Source organism: Lates calcarifer, linkage group LG19 (genome assembly GCF_001640805.2).
Source record: "Lates calcarifer isolate ASB-BC8 linkage group LG19, TLL_Latcal_v3, whole genome shotgun sequence".
Classification (NCBI taxonomy): domain Eukaryota; kingdom Metazoa; phylum Chordata; class Actinopteri; family Centropomidae; genus Lates; species Lates calcarifer.
The window spans coordinates 11,156,650-11,180,929 of NC_066851.1; the positions used below are offsets into that span (position 1 = coordinate 11,156,650).

Sequence of the window (24,280 nt, forward strand, 5' to 3'; positions counted from 1 at the left end):
TAGATTTGAATATTACTTACAATACTTTGTCAGTAAAAGTAAAATTATATAACCACAGTTTTCTACTAGTTTAACTGTATTAATGAAAAACATGAAGCACTTTACAAGGAATGATGGAGAAATGAAAACATCTTATTAATCTATGACTGTGGCTTTGATAAAATACACACTTAATAATAAACTGTAACTACAATGTGTGTGTGAGTGTGTGTGCATGTACACTAACCCTCCTCCCGGGGAGGTATAATCCAGTAGAGGTTGTAATGCTCCAGTGCTGCTGGGGGGGGGGGGGTCTGAGAGAATCCCTCTGGAAGCACAGTGGCTGACCCTATCACATATTCAGGTCAAATAAACAAAACAGTGTTGAGAGAAAGGTTAAAATGGTAGAATCGTCTCTCCACTGTCTCTCCCAACCAACGGCTGAGATCGTCCTGCTCCCTGTCGGCAACACACACCTCACCCCCAAGAGGCAAGACAAGAAAACCATTTGATAAATCATGAATAGTCACAGTTGTGCAAGTGCTGTGACCATTTCTAAAATTTATTATGGGGATTACACACAAAATCACACAATGTAACATTTTCAAATGTGTTATGAATGCCTCCCAGAATCCAATTCAAATCCTAGGTTACCAAATAAGCCTGAACAAATCCCCCACATTGAGTTCTTCCTCCTTTGAAGACTTGAGAGGTCCGGTCTGCAGGGCAGGTTTTACCACTCCATGCAGACACCTCAACACTCAGAGGAAAAGGCTACTGATGGCTAGGTGAGGGGAGAGAGGGAGAAGAAGAGCAAAGGGGAGGTTTGACAATGATATTAACATAGATGTCTTTATTCGCAAATTAATCTTTAATTAATTCTGAGAAAGAAAAGAAACAAAACTGTGACAATAAATACACTTGGTTTAATTCTTCAGCAATTATACTTAAATATAACATTAGTTAAGAGTTAAATCAAGTTCTAAAATGAGCCCATTTACTATGAAAAACAGCTAGTGATGTGTCCTTGCAGAAGAAGCAAGAACTACCCAGATTGTGTGGAGACGAGCTCTTCACACAGTTCATTCAGTCAAGTTAACCTTGAGGCAGCAGAGTCTTCTCCCGCCTTGTATTTGTCCTTGTCGGTTTTCTGCCAGTCTTGACTTTGCCTCCTCATTGATGATCTGAAGGCGAGTGTGCTTAATTGCATCCGTTTGTTTGTTGGCGAACTCCTGCGCAAACACAACACAAACAATTATAGCACTAATTAAAAGGCATGTCATATTAATGGCAAGAGCAAAACTTGGCAAACACACACACACACACAGCCACGGCATTATGGAGGCGCTGCATTTAAATTTATGGAGAGTTCTGTTTCAATTTCATGATCAGCACACCTTTTCATTATAAAAGTATAAGATAAAAACTAGAATACAGGCTCATGCAGGCTTTTCTATAATCATTTAAAAGAGAGCTTTGAACCAAAACTAAATTTGTAACACTGTGAATAATTGTAGAGATAAAATCCCAGATGCGGAGTGCTGCCTGGGTGCCTCTGTGTCAGTAAACTCTTCCCCAAACTGACACTGAATAGGGTTTCTCCCCCTTTAATCCCTGGGGAGGGCTCTGAATGTGTTTTGATGACCTCTGGGGTCAGTTACATGTTACATTACACAAAGGTTTAGCTCCTTTGTAATAAGGGAGCAGCGTGGGGAAAGCCCTCAGTTTAGACATCTTGCTCACTACGCAGTGCACCTTTTTTTTTTTGCAAAACAGCAGCAGAGTGGCGACGTATCCATCAAACCTGCCAGGCTAATTAAAATACAGCTTGTGATTATCCTACTTCAGCTCATCTCTCTTTCTCTCGCTCACACACACAACAAAACACACACTCTGTGTGCCTCTCCACAATAATTACTGTGTTAAATAAAGCACAGTAATTACTGTGGATGTAACCCCGGTCATTTTTATCAACTTCACTTAGAGCTGTACACATGTTCTTAAATCAAATAATAAAGAATTTCTAAAACAGTTTCTAAATATGTACTACATTTGAAATTTTGCACATATTTTGGAAATATGTGATTATCTTAAAAAGAGTAAGGAAAGAGTGGAATAAACTCATTTTCCAGCTAATATTGATGATAACTTTGTGTTTAATAGAAAGATTAAAAAGACAGAAAATAAACAACGTTACCAAAAGTAAAGCTGGATAATAAAAAAATCTGGTTAAAGTGACTTCTGGTTGTTTACTGCAAAAAGGCAATAAGTAGTGAGGTAAATTTAAAATCTCAGATGCAAAAGGAAAGACTTTTCTTGACATTAAAGATTATCTGCATTTCTTTATGAATTGGCTTTATTGGATTTTATTCCTTTTTTTCTATCTCCCTTTTTAAAGCTCAGAATGAATTCCACCAACACATTCCCCATATTCAGCCATGCGAATATCAAACAAGGAGGGAAAGAGGCAGAGAGGAGGAGAGGAAAAACTGTTAGATCTTCTGGATAGTTAGAAGATGTATATAAATAAATATGTAAATATGCAGCTTTAAATTCAGATAACTGCACAAACAGCATCTGTGATTTGTTTTGCAAAAGAGCCAACATTTAAATTCTCAGGCTGCTGTGTTTTTATTTGCTCGATTTTAATTTTTAAAAGAAACATTTATTCATTCTTTAATTTGTTGATTATTTCTTTTTATGTGTGGATAAGGCGCAGACCGGGGGGAGAAGGGGCAGTCTTCCTATTAATTATCCAATCTTGATACATAACATTTTTCTTTTCAAGGCTATCAAACAGGGGTTAAACGTCCAGACCTGTGCACTTTTTTAAAAAGATGTATAAGACTACGTATTAACTGGGTGGAAATCACAGGTTGGAGCAGGCCTGGTGAAATCCTCACCCTCAGGTTGAGTGTAGCAGAGGCGGAGATAAAAGCCGTCGTCGTCAATTAGCCGGGAGTCAGTGGGAGCGCAGCTCGCCAGAGGCGTTTAACTCCTTCTCCCTTTAAACGTCCTTTTAAGATACAAAGTCCCTGCGGAGGGCCTGGCTTTACAATTTAATAAATTATTTAGCAATTTAAACGGTGAGATCCAGCAGATAACAGCATCAGACGTCATGATTTTCCACGCAGCATTTTCAAAGTCTCGCGTTAGGGTACATTACCATGCAGCTGCTAAATATGAGGAAATGTTCACCAATTTTTCTTCTTTAATTACATTTTGGCAGCAAGCTGATTATTTTTGTGTTACCTTCAGATACAATAAAAGTCCGTGTCATAGGCCTGACCGTTTAAGGAGGAGCATGTGGAACAATATACAAGATTTTTAAGGAGCTGTAGCCCTGTTAATTTATCTTTTACGTTCTGCCTTAAATGTGGTGATTTTTGCACGAGTCTGGTGCAGTAACATGCAAGAGGACTAAACTGTGACCTCTGCGATGGACACAGAGCAAACAGCAACATAATTAAAAATCCTTAACACAAGACAGGATACTCTACCGTCTGAAGATGCCCTCTGATACATGATTTGACTTCACATAAAAATGTGAATCTACACCACTTTTTACACTATATTAGATGAGATCATTCTTTAGAGTGTTATGAAGCTATAAAGAGAAATAAACATGATTTTTTTAAGAGAAGAAAAACAGAACAAACAGGGATACCTGAATGTGTTGCAGCTCCTTTCCTCCAAACAGACTCGCTGCAAAACTTTTGCTCTGTCAGATCTCAGGTCGGTTGTTAAAAGAAATCCAGGTTTATGATCCACACAGCCGCTTCCTCTGATCCCAAATCTGTCAGGAGAGATGTCACTGAGTTTTGTGAAGTTGATACAGTGTGCAGTGTATCAGTTTGGCGTATCAGCCTGAGCAGGCTGCAGCTCTGAGTGAAAACCAGTCTCCCCCCCCAGCAGCAGCTGTCACCGCACCTTTGACTCTGGCCTTCCAACACGAGCCACAGAGAGAGGCAAATGACGATTCATAAAACCCACGGTCTGCCTGTGTTTATAAATCTAAATCAATATTCAAATCTGTTTGAAGTGAGCGGGTGTGTCCGTGCAAGCGCGCAGTGTGTGCGTGAGAGAGACCGTGTGTGTGTGTGTGACTGTGTGTGTGTGTGTGTGAGTGTGTGAGTGAGTGAGTGTGTAGGTGTTCCACAAAGCCTCTTAAGATGATACATTTACCAAGCCGTGACAAAAACCCTCTGCATATTATTTTGAGATGGGCACGCAGGTTCAAAATTCAAGTGACGTAGAGGAGGCTTATTTGTCCCTTGCAGCTTGAAGGTCCTCCAGAAAATATCATCTAAGATCAATACTGCCCCAAATGGCTTTTATAATAATACTAACCATTATTATTATAATTATTATTATCATTATCATTATTATTATTATTATTATTATTACATGTTACACTGATTCAACACAAAGCTATAAGAATGCCACTTCCCTCTAAATGAAAAGTAAAATTAAACAGGCCTACCTTCATATCTAGAAGTCTTTTATCTTCTTTCACATCTTCCTCCTGGAAACCGTTTCAATTGAAATAAGTGAAAGTTGAACGCCTTGCCGTCAGCTGCACACCAGGCCTATATCTGTCTTTTCCCCTCTTTCTTTTCTTGCATTTATCCTCCTCCCTGAGTGTATATGCACACTGCAGGTCCGGTGCCTGTACAAGTCCTCGGCTGCTGCTCGGTGTCTCTCTCGGTGGGAATTCCGCCGTAAAATATTCTGTGTAGTTTTTTTTTTACGTCGGTGCGGGCCTATATCAAGCTGATGGGAGCAGAGTGGCTGGCTCTGTGGATGGTAGGACAGTTTTAAGGAAATAAGTCGCTCTAAATCCCCCTTTTTTGCGACGCGCTGGAATGTGAGAGGACGGTGCAGCCTTCACATAGAGAGCCCTGCTTTAACCCCGGCGGTTTTTACCCTGTCTTTTTGTCACAGATTTATTCTTTTTTTTTTTTTTTTTTTTTTTGGGTTAACTTCCATTAACTCATCTTTATAACAGTTAAATTCTTGTTGAGATGCCTTAAAAAAGTAAATATATGTTAAGATGCATTGATTCTTCATTTCTAACTTTTTTAAATATTAGACTATTAAATCTCATTTTAAATAACAAGAAAAAAACATTTTGGTTATTATTTTTTTAACAAACTCAATAGAGATAAGTGATGTAGCCAAGATGTAATTTTTTTAGAATGTATGTGCCACTAATACACATAACATTTTCAAAAAACTCATTATTTACGCATTTATTCCCCCCTCCTCACCCGCCCAACCTTTATATAACAACATATTCCGTTAGATAACAGCGATGTTTCATATAAAATGTAACATAAAAGATGAGTAAACTGACTTTAAACTCCACTTCTCGTCATCCAGCGGCATATACCGTTTATTTATTATCAATGTACCCTCTCTGCGGTGGGATGGGGATGTTGTCAGTCGCCCTCTCGCTGCCATTGGCTGAGGACTGTGCGTCAAAAAAGTAGCTGGAGACATTTGTTTCCCAGAGAAAAAAAAAAAGGAAAAAAAAAAAGAAAAAAAATCCTCCCCACCAGTGTGAGAGACGGAGACAGAGACAGACCTCAGCTCGGTCCTGCGGCTCCTATTGGCTGGCAGTTTGTACAAAATCCAACTCAAACCACTTCACTCACAACACACCAACAAATCCTAAAGGCGTACATGCAGCCTCCTCCATCACTCCGCCGCTGCCGCACCGCTTCAAAACCTGATGCAGGCGCTCAACGTTTAACTTTTATCCGCGCTGTTGTTCTGCCTCTGAAAACGGCGGCTCGTGCTCCTGCTCCTGCTTTTGGTTGGTTTTGTGTGTTTTTATCCGCCAGGACGTTGTTGATCTGTTCTGACTTTTATTATTTCTCCTGGAGGAAACCAAGTAGACAAAGAACTTTACACTCGTCGATACCGGGGTAAGTTTTGCCTCCCTTCGTCTTCTTTTTCTTCTTCAGCCTCTCATTATTATTAGTAGTAGTTATTATTATTGTTATATAATTATTATTATTATTATTATTATACATTATCGAAATGAGCGGTCGCGGTAGAGTCCTAAAAATGAGAAGCCTACAGGAAATCATTTTGCAAAAACTTACATTATTCTGTTAAAAAGAGTGAGGAAGGCGTTTAACTATGTTACTGGTGATAAAATAAAACCCACAAAAACACTCAAAGAAATAGCAGTGAGAGGGCTTTAGGCTGTTAAGTGGACTGCAGACGGAGGGTAAACCGTCTTAAACTAGAAAGCTTATTTTATTTAAGCAGAGTACGGAGACAATACGTGTGTGTCTCCTCATCAAACCTTCTTAGACTGACATGAATCTGAAAGAGATAAATAATGTAAATGCATAGCGCACACAGAGCATCCGATAATTATGGTGGCAAACTGAAGAAGTTACATTATTCTAGTCTATGCCAATGGAAACGAAGACTGACTCAAGGCTAAATTAAAGAATTCCTGATATTATTATTATTATCGCCTTTTTTATAATTACAAGAATCCTGGAGATCATATCTGAGCAATTCCACACTCTGACTGACTGAAGCCATGAAGTGCCGCAGCCGAGGACACCGAGTCCCTGTTCAGTCAGCGAAGTTTCAGTCTAAAACGAAGCCTTCGCTTTTTTTTCACTCCACACACTTTCCCGTCGATGTGAATTTACAAAACGAAATAAGAGCCAGTGGAGCACACAGGGGGATAACTGTGGAGGCGTAAAGCTGAAAGCTGCGCTGGAGTAAAGAGAGAACATTTAGGGGCCTACTGTCGAAAAATGTTTCGGGGCCTTTTCTCTCTGCTGGCTCCCTTCTGCTTCCACAGAGGAATAATTTACAGCACAATAAACCAACACGTCATATTCAATATGTATTTACCCGTGGTTTCCAGGGTCTGGTGACAGATTGTGTTTGTGCGTCTAAATTGGGGGGTTTAGCTCGATTAAACGAACACGTGTAAGAATTTAATTTCTACCCTGTAGTTTAAAATATTTCATTCTGCAAAGTGCTGATGATTATTCACGTCAGACTTAGAAAAATATATAATTTGGTGGCAATTTACTCTGGTAAACGTGTAGTAGGAATTATTAAAGAGACAATCGCAGCATCGTTTTGAGGAGCCTGAGGCACTTTGGACTGTATCGACAGCTCCTCTTAGATGCCACTCGGATTATCTCGTTAATTCATCAACAGAAAAAAAAAAAAACATTTATCATAATCAATTCTTGGACAGGGTAATTATTATTGAGCGGGTGTGTGTGTGTGTGTGTGTGTGTATGTGCAACTGGTAGACGGGTGTGTGTTTTTAAGTGTGACAGATTGGGATGAGGGGGTTAAAACCGTTGGATATTGAAGGGGAAAAAAAGCATGCAACTAATCAAGACGCACAGTGGGGATAACGGGTGAGTGTCACTGAGGTTGAAGTGACAGCAATCACAACATCACAGAGCACGTTTATTTCTCTTTAAAGAAGTGAATAAAGAGCGTGTTTAATGGACAAGCGTGTGTTATTTTTTATGGAATCAAATGGATCAAATAATCCGTTTTAAATTTAAAAAAATCACATATTTTTTACTTTAAATTTCCCTGAAGTTCAGTGCAAGTCTTGTTTTAAAAAATGGGCACTACAAACTGTTTCTATTCAGGATTTCCTAATGAAATGAGGCTGATCTTCTTAAATAATAAATGAGGTCTGACAAATGATTATTTATGTTAATTGTAATTTATGACAGGTTTCCATAACATTAATTCAGCTGCTTCTTTCTCATCCCAGCTACTTTCTGTTTACATTTATAGACTAAACGTAACATTAAAGAGCAAATTGATTTAAATATAAAAATAGTGCCGAATAATCAGAAACAAAGTGATAATGAGGTGAAGTGGCTCGTGCTCACTCTGGCAAGGGAAGTTTAATGAGTGTGTTTGTTTTTCAGTCATATTTTAAACAGTCTTTGTTTCAGCACGTGACAGTTAAAGGTTCGTGTGTTTAATTTTTCTGTAAACAGGAAACAGTGAGTTTAATTGAACCTTGAAGTGACTTGCTGAAATTACAGTGCCCGTGTGCTGCTTTTTGTTTGTGGCAGTGGTGGTGGTGGTGGTGGTTGGGGGGGGGGGGGGGGTGTTAGAGATGGGGACAGCTGGAGATGTGGTTAGTGCTTTTTGAGGAGCGCCGTGCATTTTGGAGAGGGCTTATTTAGGCGACAGCGCCATGTAAACAGACCCAGTACTGTATCTCTTTGGGAAGGTGCCTCTTTTTTTTCGTTGACCGATGTCGTTTTCTTCTTCTTCATTTTTGGAACAGGTGTCCGCTATAACACGGACCACACGGCGAACAGAGGACACCAAGTGCACCTCGGGAGCTCCACCAATTTTCAAAATTTTCTCCAACTTCAGCCCTCAAACGAACATTAGCATGATGTCGTATCTAAAGCAACCACCTTACACAGTGAATGGCCTCAGCTTAACTACTTCCGGAATGGACCTTTTGCATCCATCAGTGGGCTATCCAGGTGGGTTTAAACTTTTTGAAGAATAAATGAGGCGTAATGACAGAATATTAACGGCTTGAGGCTAAAAGCACTAATGGCGTGGATGTGTTATAGAGTGTTACCAGCACCTATTTCAAGTATTTGAAATCTAATAATGACTTCTGAAATGTGGGGGATACAGTGAAGACAAGTCATGAACGTCAATATGTTATTTTGTTTTGTATATATCAGTCAAACACATAAGAGTACACAGGCTATTTTACCAAACGTTTTGCGCAAATGAACCTAACTTGAAGTGAACAAGATCTTCTTGAGTGATTTTATTTTTAGATGTTCCCTCCGAATGAGTTATTGGCAAATTGCTTTGATTTTTGTTCAAAGTGCATCAAATTTTAGGCCCATTAGACTACAAAGTACGTCAAGTGCTACAATTTGCCATGGGCGTTTAGGTCTCAAAGGACTCGTGCGCAATTACGCAAACAACAAAAAAATATATTGAGTATCTGCCTTTGATGACTTTTAATCTTTTTAGGTGCTTTTACACTTATTTTTTATGGATGCATAAGTAACCTATTTTATTTGATATTTTTCTTTTGCTCGCAGCAACGCCACGGAAGCAGAGGCGAGAAAGGACTACTTTTACGCGCGCACAGCTCGACGTTTTGGAGGCGTTGTTCGCCAAAACTCGGTATCCGGACATATTCATGCGCGAGGAGGTGGCGCTGAAAATCAATCTACCTGAGTCCCGCGTACAGGTGAGTTAACCAGATGATCTGCCATATTTGAAAACGGAAAAATGTCGTAACATATTTGGGGGAATTAATAAAAAAAAAAAAACTGGGTGGTGCCATTATTTATTTATTTGAGAACCATCACAGCAAAAGTGGATCTTTACCTCGTTTTAAAACTAATTTAGTTTGATTAAACAAAGTACAGTGTAAATTTTAAAATATGGAAAATAAAGATGTGGCTCGAGCTCATTTACGGAGAGATAAATATTAAGCAAAATAGCCCGAATGAAACTTTTAAACACTTGTCAACAACTTGTCACACTTTATATGTACACTGCAGGAAACACTCATCTTAACCGTGACTGAAGCTTAGCATTTTGTCTTCATTAAATCAAGTGGAAAACTTGTGCCAGTGGGGTGAGATAATTCAGGTTAGCGATGGATTATTATTTGAGAATCTGGGCAATGAAAAGAGACCGTCAGTCCACTGGTTCCAAATTACTATAACTTCATTTGAGAAAAAGTCTGGAAACATATTGATTGATATTGATCCTGATTGAAAACAAATGAAATTAATTAGCCTTCTTCTACCTGGTTTGATCATTATTATTATTATTATTTTTAAATCAAATGGGACATTACTTGCAGTGGACGGACTATTGGACTGTTGGTGCTTTGTATTATACTCCAGAAGCGGGGAGCAGTGGTTGTATTTAAGCTATAATTCATGTATTTTTTTATTAACATGTACTTAATGTGTTTCCTACAGGTCTGGTTTAAGAACCGGCGGGCAAAGTGTCGCCAGCAGCAGCAGCAGCAGCAGAACGGAGGCCAGAATAAGGTGCGACCTGCCAAAAAGAAAAGTTCCCCAACCCGAGAAGTGAGCTCAGAGAGCGGGGACCAGCGGCCAGTTCACGCCCCCCACCAGCACCACCACGGTCCCCGCCATCTCCACCAGCACCGCCCCGGTGTCCATATGGAGCCCGGCGTCCATCTCTCCGCTCTCAGACCCCCTGTCTACCTCCTCCTCCTGCATGCAGAGGTCTTACCCCATGACCTACACCCAGGCCTCAGGCTACAGCCAGGGCTACGCCGGCTCGACGTCCTATTTCGGCGGCATGGACTGCGGCTCTTACCTCACTCCCATGCACCACCAGTTGTCAGGCCCGGGCTCGACGCTCAGTCCAATGAGCACGAACGCGGTCACAAGCCATCTGAACCAGTCCCCGGCGTCCCTCTCCACCCAGGGCTACGGGACGTCCAGCCTGGGCTTCAACTCCACAGCAGACTGCTTGGATTATAAGGACCAAGCGGCGTCGTGGAAGCTGAACTTCAATGCCGATTGCTTGGATTATAAGGATCAAACTTCCTCGTGGAAATTCCAGGTCCTGTGAACAGAGCAAATCAGCTGTCAAAAATAAAAGTGCACACAAACAGTGACGATCACATCAGACACGGCTCTGCCATCCCTCAATAAAACACATCAGACTGGTTAAAATGTGAGCCGGGCTCGGCGAGGCAGGGGCTCTCAGGGGGCCTCGAGATTTTGGCATGATGGTCCTTTGGTCCTCCTAGAGTTAGAGGAGAGGTTTAATTTATTTTAGCACTGGCAAAGAGATTTTTCTGTTCCGTTCATTCACAGGTTGTAGCCCCTCATCCATGTCTGTCAGTGTGTGCCTCTATGCGTAAAAAACACCTGTTGAGGACAACGCAGAGCGAACTCTGAAAGAAAAGAACACCACAGCCACGGAACTAATGTTTATCCAAGAACAAAACTCAAGTTCACTCTTCTGGTGAAGTGCTCGGGATGGACAGACCCTCCTTTAAGCTTCTTACACAACTTTGCCGACGTGCTGGCAGAGACATGAGGATGGTGTGTGGACATGGATGCACTACTTTATTTAAGAAAAAAAGTGTTTATAAGGAATCAATATGTAGTTTCTAAGAGACAATCAGTGTGTGTCTTATATAAATGGTACATATGTGTTTTTTTTTTTTTTTATCTGTGCTAGCCTTCGAAACTGTGATCTGTTGTATTGTATGCAATTTGTGAGCCCCCCTCGCATCAGACTCTCTGCTGTGATTTTAATAGATTTCTAACTTTTTTTTTCTTTTTTTTTTTTTTTTGGAACAACGAAAAGATGCTAATGGTTAAATCACTGGCATCACAAACAAAGAGAGACGAGACTTTCCAAGCACGTGGTTGGTAGTATAATAAATCAAGGGTTAGCCATACTGGAAAAGACTCTCGGCTGCTGAGAGCTCCATACCCCCCCACCCCCAGACCTCCCCTCCTCCCTCCCCCCTTCCATTGATCTCAACACACGGTGATTGTGGATCCTTTATTGGCTCCAAAGATGGTGTGACCTCACCGCTGAAAAGACATGAATAAAGGTCCTGTGAGCTTACTCTTTTCATCAAGAAGCGATCTCTGTGTGTGTGTGTGTGTGTCTGTGTGTGTTGGAGAGAGAAAAATGGGGAATGAACAAAGTGACAGTCAGGCAACGTGTGCAAAACTAACTGTGGGTTTTTTTTTTTTCGCTTAAAAAAAACTTGATTTGTTTGGGTTACAGGTAAATTTCCAGACGAACCATTTAATTGCATTATAGAATTTTGTTTTGAAATAATTAGGTGTCATTTTCGAAACAAACAGGCGATAACACAATGATGTGCCTCAGTATTTTTTTTAGGATATTATACATTTTTAAATATTTGACTCATGTTGACATTTAGCAAGATTATTAAGAAATACATTCACAGATTTAATGCGAACATATTTCCAGTGGAGTGCAGTTGTTTAACATGTGTGTTACTGTAGGTCAATACCGTCTTAGTGAGTAGTAATCATGTATACATATAGTCTATATGTTTCCTCATGCATCAGCAGTTATTCCAACTCATATCTAAGATTATTAACTGTTCTAACATGGATTCCAACCACATCTTCTTCTATCTGTTGTCTTGTAATTGTAGTATTAGATCCATCCAATATTCATGCTCGTAATTCGTGGATACATGAACTCAAACGACTTCAAAATATGAGGCTGATGTCTTTTAAATACAAAAAAGACGAATTCATATTTTAGAATGGTAGGGTTATAGATTTTCCACTGGTTCTGCTCAGGTGGTAGAATTAAATTGTTTTTTTCCCTTGGTTTCCGGTAGTTCAATTCAGATAGTCTCAACAAAGAGAGAGAGCGGTTTGAGAAAGCAGTGTGTTTAATCCCGAGGCCTCCAAGAGATGTTAATCCCAATATTTTACCGGCGGGGGTTTCTCTGGGCCGCAGGGCAGCAGTGGTCCCATTCAAAGCCCACACCGCATGGGCTTTACATGCCTGATCTCCAAATGTGCGCTCTAACATGAAGCGTAATATTTCATCTAAGAAGGAAAAAAAACAGTAAATACGCAGCAATATTTGATTGATCTATCAAGGGACTGCTGTGATTTGTTTTAATTACATGGGGTGTAATGTAAATGAAGGAGAGAAAATGCAGCAGAGCTTTAAGTCTGAGTGAAGAAATAGAAAATGCCATAAAAACACTGCTGAGTGTTATGTTTGCTGATAATTTCTGGAGTTGGCAGTGTAGCGCATTATTTCTGTAAATAGGAGTCTGGGTACTAAATAAAAAGTGCCATCATGAGGGTGACAGTTACTGGTTAAAGCAGCGTTGTGTGCTGTATTTTTGGACCAGAACTCCATATCCATGTTAAATTATTATATTGGCATCAAGTGCATAGATGATGTTAAATATTGTAAAAGAATGGGTCGCATCCAACTAAAATTATTTATTTCTCGTAAGGGTAATTAAATGTTGAATGTTACAGCTTCCACAAAATATATTCAAGGAGTCAAAAGGTTGAGGTTGCTTTTAAAAGAAGGTTTGTTTTCATTTACTTTTGTTGCTCCAACTCTAAGGTCCAGCGTTTACACCGTCAAATTGAGGACAGGAGACAAAAAAAAGTCCGAGCGGCTATGGGATCTGTAATGAGTCGACAGGGCTCTGCAGTGGGCTAATTGTTAGAAGTCCAACATTCAATTAGCATCCTTGACATTGCCAATAATCTCTCTTTCATTGGAGTCTCCGCTAAAGGAGCGCACTAATTAAAAGCGTTGCTTGAAATAATCGAAGCCTTAAAGAGAAGAGCGACTTTGATTCCACTCCTGCCTGGGCAGAAAAATAGGTGTGTGTGTGTGTGTGTGTGTGTGTGTGTGTCTGTCTGACTGTTTTAGTGGATTGGATTGTGATTTTTTATTTATTTATTTATTTTTTTCAAAGACTTAATTATACAATAGCCCGTATCCATAACTTATTCAAGGGTGAAGTAGAAATAGCCGTTTCTATCCAGGTTCTGACTGGTGCATATGTTCTTTTAATTTATCACTTAGAATTTTCTAATATTCAATAATTAATTCTAATATCGTGCCAGTGAAACGCCAAGTTTAGCAACATACACACATGCATCGTTATGGTGATAAACAATGAAACAATTGAACTTGGAAACAATGGGCTGTGCAGGAGCCTGAATATTCATGAGGTGCGTCTCCTCTCAGTGTCAACAACTCCACCATCCAGACTGCTGAAGTAAAAGGGGGGTGAAAGAAAAGTGTCTCAGACTGCAGGGTCACTTTGAAATGTCAGCTGTAGAAAAACTCCTATTCCTAACGACTGAGAGAGAGAGAGAGAGAGAGAGAGAGAGAGAGAGAGAGAGAGAGAGAGAGAGAGAGAGAGATGCAGCATGCAGCAATGAATGACTGAAACGAGGAAGAGTCACGACTGAAGTTTGAAGAGGAGAAGATAAGAGTGGGACGGGCATCATCTTAACTCCAATAAAAGACTTTTATCGTCTTTATCTGAATAAATTCGGCTGATTGAACAAAAGACGGCAGTTATTCTTGAAAGTTTCATCAATGATTATAAGACTTCCATGAAAAACAACTAGTGTAGTTATAGTGATACAAATCTCATAACTTATACTATAATGTCAAGTATTAATGTGGGAGATGTGGCCCATTACAGCCGAATGATATAAAGATGTAATACAATAAACTTGTCACTTTGAATTTCCAGTCTAAACAATGCACTTACATGTCCCTAATCAGCGCTCACTGATACATCCACTATCAACTGAAACACAATAGCCTCGTCTTGCCTTGTTATTGTAACCTTGGAGCCTCGTGTCTTCAGAGTGCACAAGTCATAAGGAGGATTAGACATCCGGCCTCCACAATACTTCATACATACAATGAGTTTTTAATCAAGACCAAAGCAGTGCTAAGGAGCATATGGGACCAACAGACGCTGCATTAATCCCTCTTGGTTTTTTGTCTAACAGCGGGCTGCCCAGCGCCCCTCGTCCCCTGGCCTGGTTGCTGTCCCGGGTCGGTCACAAACAACGGGTTCATCCTCTGCTTGCAACGAGCATCGGCCTGCACGCGCAGAATTGGTGGTTATAAGGCCGCGACGCGCTGCAGGAGGGATGGGTGATTATACACTGAGCCTCTGGTCTGATCAGCAGTTATGAGAATGATATGCGACTAGTTTGAAGAAGCCATCTTATGTACAAAATAGCACAAAGAAAACAACAGACTATTATTGGATGTGGATGTGGTGATTAATGAGAGCAAAGCGAAATCTTCTGGTTTTCCCTGAAAAAAGTCTGCAGGTGTTTTCACCCTAAACCCAGCAATCCGAACCAAACTACAATCTACTTTTCCTGTTCAGTGGGACTTTAAATTAACATATAAGCTATGAAAAGTCAAAGAAAGCTAGTTTATTATTGCAAAAAGACAGACAGATAGAGAGCAATTATAACAACTGCCCAGGAATGTGGGACAGTTAGTAAAATAAAAACATTAAAAAAATTAATTGATGTGTCTCAGTTCTGTCATTTGGATAAAAAAATTACCATAGCCAATCGCTTTTAGATCTTACAAACTGGTCTGCATGGTAGGCTGCTTTATATATACAGTATATGCATGTGTATTTATTGCTAAACATTGTGATGGGAATAAAAATAAAAGCAATAACATAATGATGTGGAAAAATGTGCCAACAACTAATAAAAAAACAAAAATAAATAATATTTTTTAAGCTAATCCAGCAGTATCCCCTTGAAAGTGCTTATCCAGGCTTAGTCGACATTTTCTGAAATTATTTAAGTTTGTGACATCATCAATGAATTTGATAATCTTGTCAAAGATTAAATTAAAAGGGTTTTGTATAGCCTACATAATAACAGATTTAGATGTTTTAAAAAATGAAGTCTAAAGAGATTTGAAGTAAGCGCAGTAAAAAGCATGTTATTTTAATTTCTCAGACTGCTCACACAAATCCATGGATTTACAGAGATCCAAAACTGATAATGATACTAGCAGCTTGACTAGCTGGAGGTCTGATACAGCAAAGGGCCACACATTCTTTCCACAGAGGCAAGCGTCGCAGAACCAACAAGATAACCTAAAAAATCATTTAATAAATAACCTGCAGTGATTTGTTACGTCTGTCCCATGACGACTTTTTCCTGCAGGAAAACACATGCTCATGAAGGGGACATTTTCACACTGAGGCAACTGTGGGGACTTTTATTTTTTCAGCAGGGTCTTTTGCCTACATAAGTGCTCTTAAAAAAACTGTCTCACCAAATATGCCTAAACATTTGGCTTATGATGTTCATAAGCCCCACAGGACACAGAGGGCTTATCAGTTCATTAGCCACTTGATGGCCTATTTCAAGTTATAGTAGGTGGGAGGAGGGTGATGGATGAGGATACAACCATCCATTACTGAGGCATATTTTGTTAAGCTATTCAGAGGGGCAGGAAAAAAACCCTCAAACCCATAAGAAGATTACCAGATCTCAGCATATGTTAAAAAACACATTATTACTATGCTTATGGGTCGAGTTAATACCTAGTTACTTAAAGCTCACCTAGTTAGGGCTAAAGAGGCTGTCCACTTAAAAGGACATTTTTTGCTCAAGAATTTATGTTTTACTGTGATGGCTTGGGGAATGACATCACAATAAATGATCATGATCATTAATACAGAGCAAAATGTTCTCAGAGATAGTAAAAACATAAAAATGGTGACATTTAGTGGTGAAGTACTTTAAGCCCGCAGGTCTTTCAAACTCCTTGGATAAAATATTCCCCGGCCATTAATAAAACCTCTTTTTGAGACAAATGGAAATATTTTCATGGTGGATTATATGTCGTCCTAATGGTGATGTCCCCAACACAGCAGCATGGTAAAGATTATAGTTATAGAAGATTATATATACAGTCACCCCTAACAGATGACTAATGGTCATTAATGATGCTGAAGTGTACAAGTTAAAAACAGTTTGGCTGCTAAATATTAAAAGGAGCCCCATCTAACTTAGTTATCATACTGTTATATTGGTTTCTTTTACACATACACAGCCTGAAGAGCCATGAATTAAGAAAACAAAAATCTGGTCCAAAGTATGGTCATTCCCTAGACCCAGTAAAATATTATTTTTGCTATGAAAATATGTGGGAAAAGAAACTTTCCCTGGTGCTAAAAGAGAAATATTTAAATGTATAACATTTTTTTGTCAAACTGCTGTTTCTAAGGTCAAGAGTGAACCTTAGAGCTCAAAACATTTCTGCATGGTTTAGTCCATAAAATGCACTACATCAGAGCATGTGGTCTGAGCCAAAGAACTGATGGATAAAAACCTGCTGTAGCACCCATTTGAAGTCCCACAGGGTCTAAGCAAAGTGAGGATTTTGGGCATCAAGTGTGAGTCAGAAACAATACAGTATAAAATAAACTTCAGTAGTGGTATTTAACAACATTTACACAGGAAGCCTTTGATATTCTCTTCTGGCTTTAATACTTGTTTTCAACTGAAACTGGGGGAAATAGCAGGAACAAGTGACATTTGACATCACATGTAAGCCATGATCAAACTCCGTAGTTAATGGCCTCAAACACACCTTTTGATCACAAATAGCTTACAAATTTAATGACTTCATGGTGAATAGAGCCAATTTCTCTCCATTTTTCCCAGTATTCTCACCACAGGCTACATTGTATATCAAAAACAGCGACAGTATATCTCAAAAAGAAAAAGTAGTTCAACAGTATAATTTACTAATTTCACATTAATCCCTGGCCCCATGAATTCTGCAATGTCAATGAATTAATTCATAAAAGTCAAGCCGTCTTCTAACAGTAATTCACCATTACAGGCAACATAATACCCCAGTAATGTCTGATTTTTCTTTAACATTTGTCTAGATTATATTTAAGACATTTGGTTCCCCTGTTTCCACTAAGCCACAACAGTAGTTACCTGTGAAAGACCCACTTCTCTCCTCCTCACTAGGCCGCTGAGCCCACGAGACGCCTCATTATAACAATTAAAACAGGTGCATGTGATGAGGCCTCACTGATGATTTACACCTTTCTAACAAGCACTATCTTTTAATCTCCTGCAAACACTGTTCTCTTGTGAGACAGTGGGCCTATAGGAAGAACCAAAAATTAATTAGCTGCATCCAACAGATTAGTGCTTGGAGACCCACCCGCCACCCCACGCCACCCCCTCACTCCCCTACCCCACCCCTGGATGGACAGCAGTTAGTTAGACAGCAGTGCAGACAGGGAGGAAAGGCAAATCAGCCCCAGAGATCTGCTGAATCTCCTCTTTGCTTATTTCAATATTTCATTGAGTGTTATACATCAATGAACTGTTTCAGGGTGTCATCGCGCAAAAAAGCTAAGCCTTTTGAATTCACGGCCCGCGAGTGTATGCCTTCATCCAACGTGCCTTGAATACATGAAAGCAGGCGTCTCTCCATCACACAAGTTCAAAAACATATATCAACTTCTAGAAACAGCACATCCACAAAACTGAGCCACTTCTCAACCACAGAAACTTTAGATTTGGTTGGTTTGGTTAAATAGTGTACATTCACTAAATTAAATGTCTGGAGGAAGGAGGGGAGGTGATTTTTTATCTTTTTGGTTATAAGGATGGCTCGCTTTGTTAAGGGTTAAACTACAGGAGAAGCCAATTACTACAATAAAATGATAAGGCACTGACAGGAAGCTAAGTACTGATGGACAGACACTAAATTCACACACTATAAAGTATACATTATCTACTAATCTTCGTATTATACTGTGCTAATGTGTGCCGTCTACTGTCACTTTTCAGTATGCACACTGTATTTCCTTATGTCTTTACTATCACAACTTAAGGATCCTGATCACAGAGCTGGCATAGCTAACTCCTGCCATTATACACTACCTCTATACTCAGCATCAGACTCAGTTATGTTTCTGCTCCACATTTTTATGCAGCCACAGGTAATGATCTCCTTTCCTGATCGACATTCGTCTTAATGTAGAACAAAATAATAAGTAACTGAATTATAGTACAATATTGCTGATTCAGAAAAGTATGAAAAGATTATAAACACTGTCGATCGGCAGATGTCAGCCCAGCTGATGGATGAAAAGCACCATGTTGGTCTACCATTAATCCATGCCCACAAACATCTGATCAGGAAATAACTTTTTGCTTAAATTGACACACACAATGAAACAGCGCCTGAAAAGGCCCTTAAGAGAGTCTCATATTTTATAGCACAGATGAGTTTCTGGTTTGAAAACAAGAGCCACCTGCATGAACACACAAACATAGCAAGAGTTGCCTGTTAAGGAGATGATGCCCGAGGCCTGAGAACCACGACAGCTGCTGGGCAGAGACAAAAAAGATGCTTCTCCTGGCTAAACATTTAATATGGCTTAAGTGTTAAGAATCTCCTCTAAGTGAAATCTTCCAGGGACAGTCAAATCTCTCTCTTTCTTCTCATACAGCTAATTTGACAGTTTCAAAATCCCTCTATCCTCCATCATCTGATCAGTTTTACCTCTCCTAATCCCCCTTTACCCCCTCCACCTGTCAGTCTGGGTTTGCATGCGTGTCTCCCTCTCTCCTGAGAGCATATGGAGCAGTGGCTGACCCAGGGAGTCGTTGAGTGTGGGGACAGATGCAGCCTCTTCTCTCCCCCTCCCCCTCCAACTCCCCCTTCCCCTTCCCGTCCTCGTCCCTGTCCTCCCCCTCCTCCACTCGCCACCACCAGCCCTTCCCTCCTATCCACCTGTTTGGGTCACAGACCAGGGGGATGAGTGGCTGTGCGCGTGCCACACCAGCGGCTTGGCCACTGCTTTGTTATCCCACCCAAGACAAAAGGGTATTTAGGGAGGCCGGCTGCCTGCCCAAGGGGAACACAATGCCACGAGGCTGGCAGGCCTGTGGACTCGGAGCCGTGGATCACGTGCCCGCTTTATGTGAATGAGCGTCAGGGGGCATCTGTTGTGTGTGTGTGTGTGTGTGTGTGTGTGTGTGTGTGTGTGCGCGCATGTGTCTAACCTGAGATATTATGCCAGACGAAGGGGCAGGACACAAAGAAAATGACGTGTGTTTGTGTGTGTATATGCATGTTTGTGTGTGAGAGAGAGAGAGGCAGAGGGGGGTATTTAAAAACAATTGCATCTATTATATTTAAATGAGGTCCACACTTGAATACATTGTGGTCCAACCAATAACAGGTCAACTTCTGCCGTTAATTGAAATTCATACTGGACTACTTACACACTTTTATTCCATAATGGATGCATTTTACTGATTTTAACAGGTAAGACAAATTATTAAAGCGCACTACAGTGAACAGCAGGGCACTGTGAGGCTTAATCAAGACCATTAAAAAATTCCATTAAAAAGTCCATTCAGAACTCCATAGAAAAAATGTAACATTCTACAAGCTGGTCCTGGTCTGGAGCTTCTTCCAAAGCTGGGCAAAAACTTTTGAGCACATTTTGACAGTTAGCACTTATCAGTGTCCTAGCTCACAAATATCGCTTTACAGATCAATAACATTGACCGGTTCAAATAAGCAATGATTAGCTGCTCCTCCCATCAGATTCTGAGTTCCCTGGTGACTGTGCTGCTGTGTAATTTATGAACTCCAGTGGAGAGCAAGGCATTGACACAGCAGGGGTATTGGGGTCAGTTCATCAAGGTTACCAAGGTCAGGTCAAGTCGAGCTTGTCCAGGCTGTGTGGATCTTGACCCCCGGGTCAGCGCGGAAAATGAAGTAACATAACACACGATTCAAACTGTGACAGTCAACAAGGATGGTGGCTGGGGGACCCTATAACAACCCTGCTATCTTCAGCTTAAAATGCATGAGATGTTTAAAGCCAGACACAAGATCTGAACTGACAACTTCTTCCACAGAGTCAAGAAAATCTCTACGCTGACACCACCTATGATTATTAATGTGACAAATATAAACAAAAACACACTCCTAGATCAAAATGTGAACATCAAAAACCTAAGACCTCTTCATAACAGCTTTAATCCTCCTTATAATGCTGCCACACAGTCCTGAACTGTACATAATAAGCTATAATGGCTTGAACTCCATAACCTCCTATAAAGACAGATGATGTGTAAATCTTTTGTCAGGGGTTTAACTTCATTCTTAATGTGTGTTCATTAAACCACTTTTTCATATTTATGTATGTAGTTTGCAGGAGAGCATTATCACATGTCCACCACCACCTTGTTCAGTGTTTTACAGAGGGACAATCGGTGGATTTCTGCAAATGTCATCATGTCTGAATGTTTACTGTGAATGACTGTTCCACTGCCTAGAGGTCCCAATTCTATGTTCCTTACATTAAGTTATGTCTGTCTGTGTGTGTAGGTCTTGAATAAAGATAGTGTTCCAATACAACTGCACTATATAATGTTGAAACTTTATGGGCCACCTGTAATTATTATTAGACCAATTTAATTTTGACAAGCATACAAAATAAAGTTGAAAAACATCTTTGTAAGTGTTATAATGTTTTAGTTATATAATAATGTGGTGTTCCTATTATTTTGTCCTCTCCTTGTATGCCTGAACTTAAAAAAAAAAATCATTTATGCATGTGTATGGTTTGTTTAGTCTAGACAATGTTACATCATTCTGGCAGGGGTGTTTGTATGTTATTGTGTCTATTGTGGCTTACTACAGCATGTCATGCTCTCTCGACAGGCACGGTTACACATGGCTTGTGGCGCCCTGACCTACAACTCCCCCTCTTGTTTGTCAGCGGTTGTTTGGCCTACTTTCATTAAGACAAACACAGCCATTTGTTTTGTTTTGCATTTCCATGAAAATGGAATAAACAAATGGCAGCGAGGGGGACAGTTGGAGCAGGGTTTTTGTTGTTGTTGTTTTTTCTATATGGGGTGGGGTATGGTTGGGCAGAACAACCTCTCTATGCACTTAATAAATAGTAATTCAAGAAAGCTATAAAAACACAAACAATAGCAAAAATTTGTAAGCACATACAAGAATAAGCCAACAACAGGTGACACCATGTTGCCTAAAAGTAAAGTATAAAGAGCTAAAAGTTGGCTCATAGAGAATAAAATAAAGATCTGACTTATTAAATAAAAATATCTATTGACACTTAAATATAATCCACAAGAAAAAACAATTAATTTAACATTAATTCTCATCTGAATATTTCTTCCCTGACCTTCTGGACTCTAACTGAACTGTGAGTCATGAGGCCAGCAGACCCTCAGACTGAATCAGCCCCTCCCGCCCCTCTCCTCTCACTCCATGGACAGTAAGGATGCTACAGTTCGTTAATGAGTCTGCTCCATAGCTCTTTAAGAGTCCTTAATTAGTGGCACACTGACACTGGCAGGTCGCGGACTGGGAGGGACATGCTGGGAAGAAGGGGATGCATGCTGGGGGAGGGGAGTCATGTTCTCAAGCCCACTTTTATAAAAATTAAAATTTTCAGAAAATCAAAAAAGGACATCTAACTTATTCTGAATTATCAGTCTGCCATTGCAATTCAGAAGAAAATCAATCATTTTGACATGAAGATCTTGATCAAACAAAATTGATTAGGTCTTTGAAAGGGTGTGACATGGATAGTGCTCCGAGGCTAGGCAATGGACTGTAGCAAACACATGTGATTGAAAAGCTTTAAATGGGTGTCAAACAAGCAGGGACATAATGTTTGACTTAAATTATCAGGAGTCCCACAGGAGGCTTCTGGGACCGCTCCCCAGAGCCGGGTGTGTGTGTGGAATACAAACAGGGGATTCACCAGTGACCAGTGGGGTCAGTGCTGGAAGAGGGACGGGTGCTGGTTGCTCCTGTGGGACTTGGCCACATTCCTACAGCAGGTTTTTTAATTTGCTGGACATGACCCCCACCCCCCACCCCCCCACCCCTTTCTCCCTCCCTCCCTCACCCCTCGAGCAGGCGATAACGCGACAGACACCACTTCTAATATACAGCCACAGTAGCTTTGAGTGTGTGTTTGCAGGGCAGGTGGGGTGGGTGGGGTGGGGTGGAGCTGTTGTAGGGTCCCAGATGGGTTAATGGGGAGTTTAGCATCAGGATTACAATGCAACAGTGTGGCTATGGATTGAGTAGTGATTACCACAAGCTCACAGTGGCTACCCCCTTCTACTGCTTACCAACTCCACCGCTGGGCCGAGAAGACTGGGTGTGGTTGTATGTACAAATAAACAAGATATTATCACAAAATACAATATTATCTTGACAATAAGCCAAACTTGACCTAAAAAACAAATATATACAACAAGATGTAGTTTTTTTGGTGTACATGTGCTTTTTGAAAAACTGAACAGTGCCATCCTTCAATCTCCATTTTAGCTATCATACGTTATCATAAGATTTGCTGATGTGCGCCCTCTCATGGACATGAGTGATTATTGTGATTTTTGAAAATTAACAAATATAGTTGTTAGAATGATTATCCTTCTTCTAGGTGTGTTTAGGCCAAAAGGCAGCCTTTGAGCTTTTTCAGCCTCTCTATGCTCCATCTTTCTCCCTTATCCATCACCTCTCTCAGGCTGGAACACTCCACCAGGGTGCTAGACTAATCTGTTTGTCAAACGCGTGTCTTGCCTCTGCACCCTACATACCCACTGCAACCCCCCTTCCCTCCCTCCCCAGCTGCAGGCCATCACGGGTCCAGCTCCAGCACCACCAGCCAGCCCAGTGAGATTGAAATGTTAAGGGCAGGGACAACAGCTCCACTAATTAAATTCCCCAGGTTAATCCCTGCCGATCCCCTCATCGCACTCTCCAACCAGGCCCTACAAGGAGATAGGGGGCAGAGACCGGGGGAACAACAAACAAACACTCAGCAATAACAATGGCCACAAAAAAAATTTCAAAACAAAAAAAAGGAGGCTGGATGTGGGGGTGTTTTAAACAGGCAAATAGGTAGACAAACAAGCATGTGTGAGGCAGTACACACTAACATCCCAAGCTTCCCAATCAAAGATACTCATGGTGTATCATCCTCACCCTAGGCCTTCCTTAAAGAAAAAAATATTTTTAGAAAAAATAGAAAGCTCTAGCAACTGTTGCAGCATTTCTGAAACATTCAATATTTAAGCTAACCAACAACTCCCATGTTGACACCCTATCATGAGCCCTCACATTCCGAGGACTGTGTGGTGACCAAGTGCTCGTCAACACCAGCCTCAGACCTATCATCATCTCAGCATGTACAGTGACCTTATGTCTGACCCCGTGCCACTGTACTACAGAGGACAGCTGACATGCTGACCGACGACTAGCAAACTATGTGACCTTGGCAGCATCACAAGAAGTGATACATTCCACCTCCTCACCATGCCACATGTGCAGTGTGCAGAAATTGCTTTCAAACTGGTCTGTGATAAATGTCTCACTTTTTAAAAGGGCTTTTATTCTGACAGAGACTACGACCTGGCCATAAAATACTCATCCAAGGCAAAGGCTGTAACCCTTAACACTAATTCTGAGGTCCAAGAGGATATCAACAAACAAGTTTTATACATCTGAGTTTTAGTATTCACAAAAGATGCTTTATCAAAAAACAGCACTAGAAGGAAAAATATACATTTGTCACAACTGATCTTGGGTAGTGGATGGATGTGGTAGGTGCAGGAAAGCAGATTTAGAAGGAAATGAATAGAGCAGGTGCTTTTGTACATAGTGG

At 40.5% G+C, this 24,280-nt stretch overlaps 1 protein-coding gene and 1 long non-coding RNA gene across 3 annotated transcripts; one reads left to right on the forward strand and one right to left on the reverse strand.

Annotated features, from left to right (window-relative positions):
* Window positions 1-358: 358 nt before the first annotated feature.
* Window positions 359-10,434, reverse strand: LOC127143630 (uncharacterized). Of its 2 annotated transcripts, none has more exons than XR_007815203.1 (3): window positions 10,342-10,434; window positions 3,647-3,775; window positions 359-1,211 (listed from the first exon to the last, which is right to left on the reverse strand). It is a non-coding gene; the product is annotated as an uncharacterized LOC127143630 (long non-coding RNA). The 2 variants fall into 2 exon arrangements; XR_007815202.1 differs by lacking the exon at window positions 10,342-10,434 and adding an exon at window positions 4,463-4,962.
* otx2b (orthodenticle homeobox 2b) lies at window positions 5,521-12,285 on the forward strand. Its single transcript, XM_018690277.2, is given in 5 exon segments — window positions 5,521-5,909; window positions 8,288-8,495; window positions 9,078-9,229; window positions 9,975-10,100; window positions 10,102-12,285. Coding segments are annotated over 4 exon segments (873 nt in total). The 5' UTR covers window positions 5,521-5,909; window positions 8,288-8,398; the 3' UTR covers window positions 10,600-12,285.
* Window positions 12,286-24,280: the final 11,995 nt, after the last annotated feature.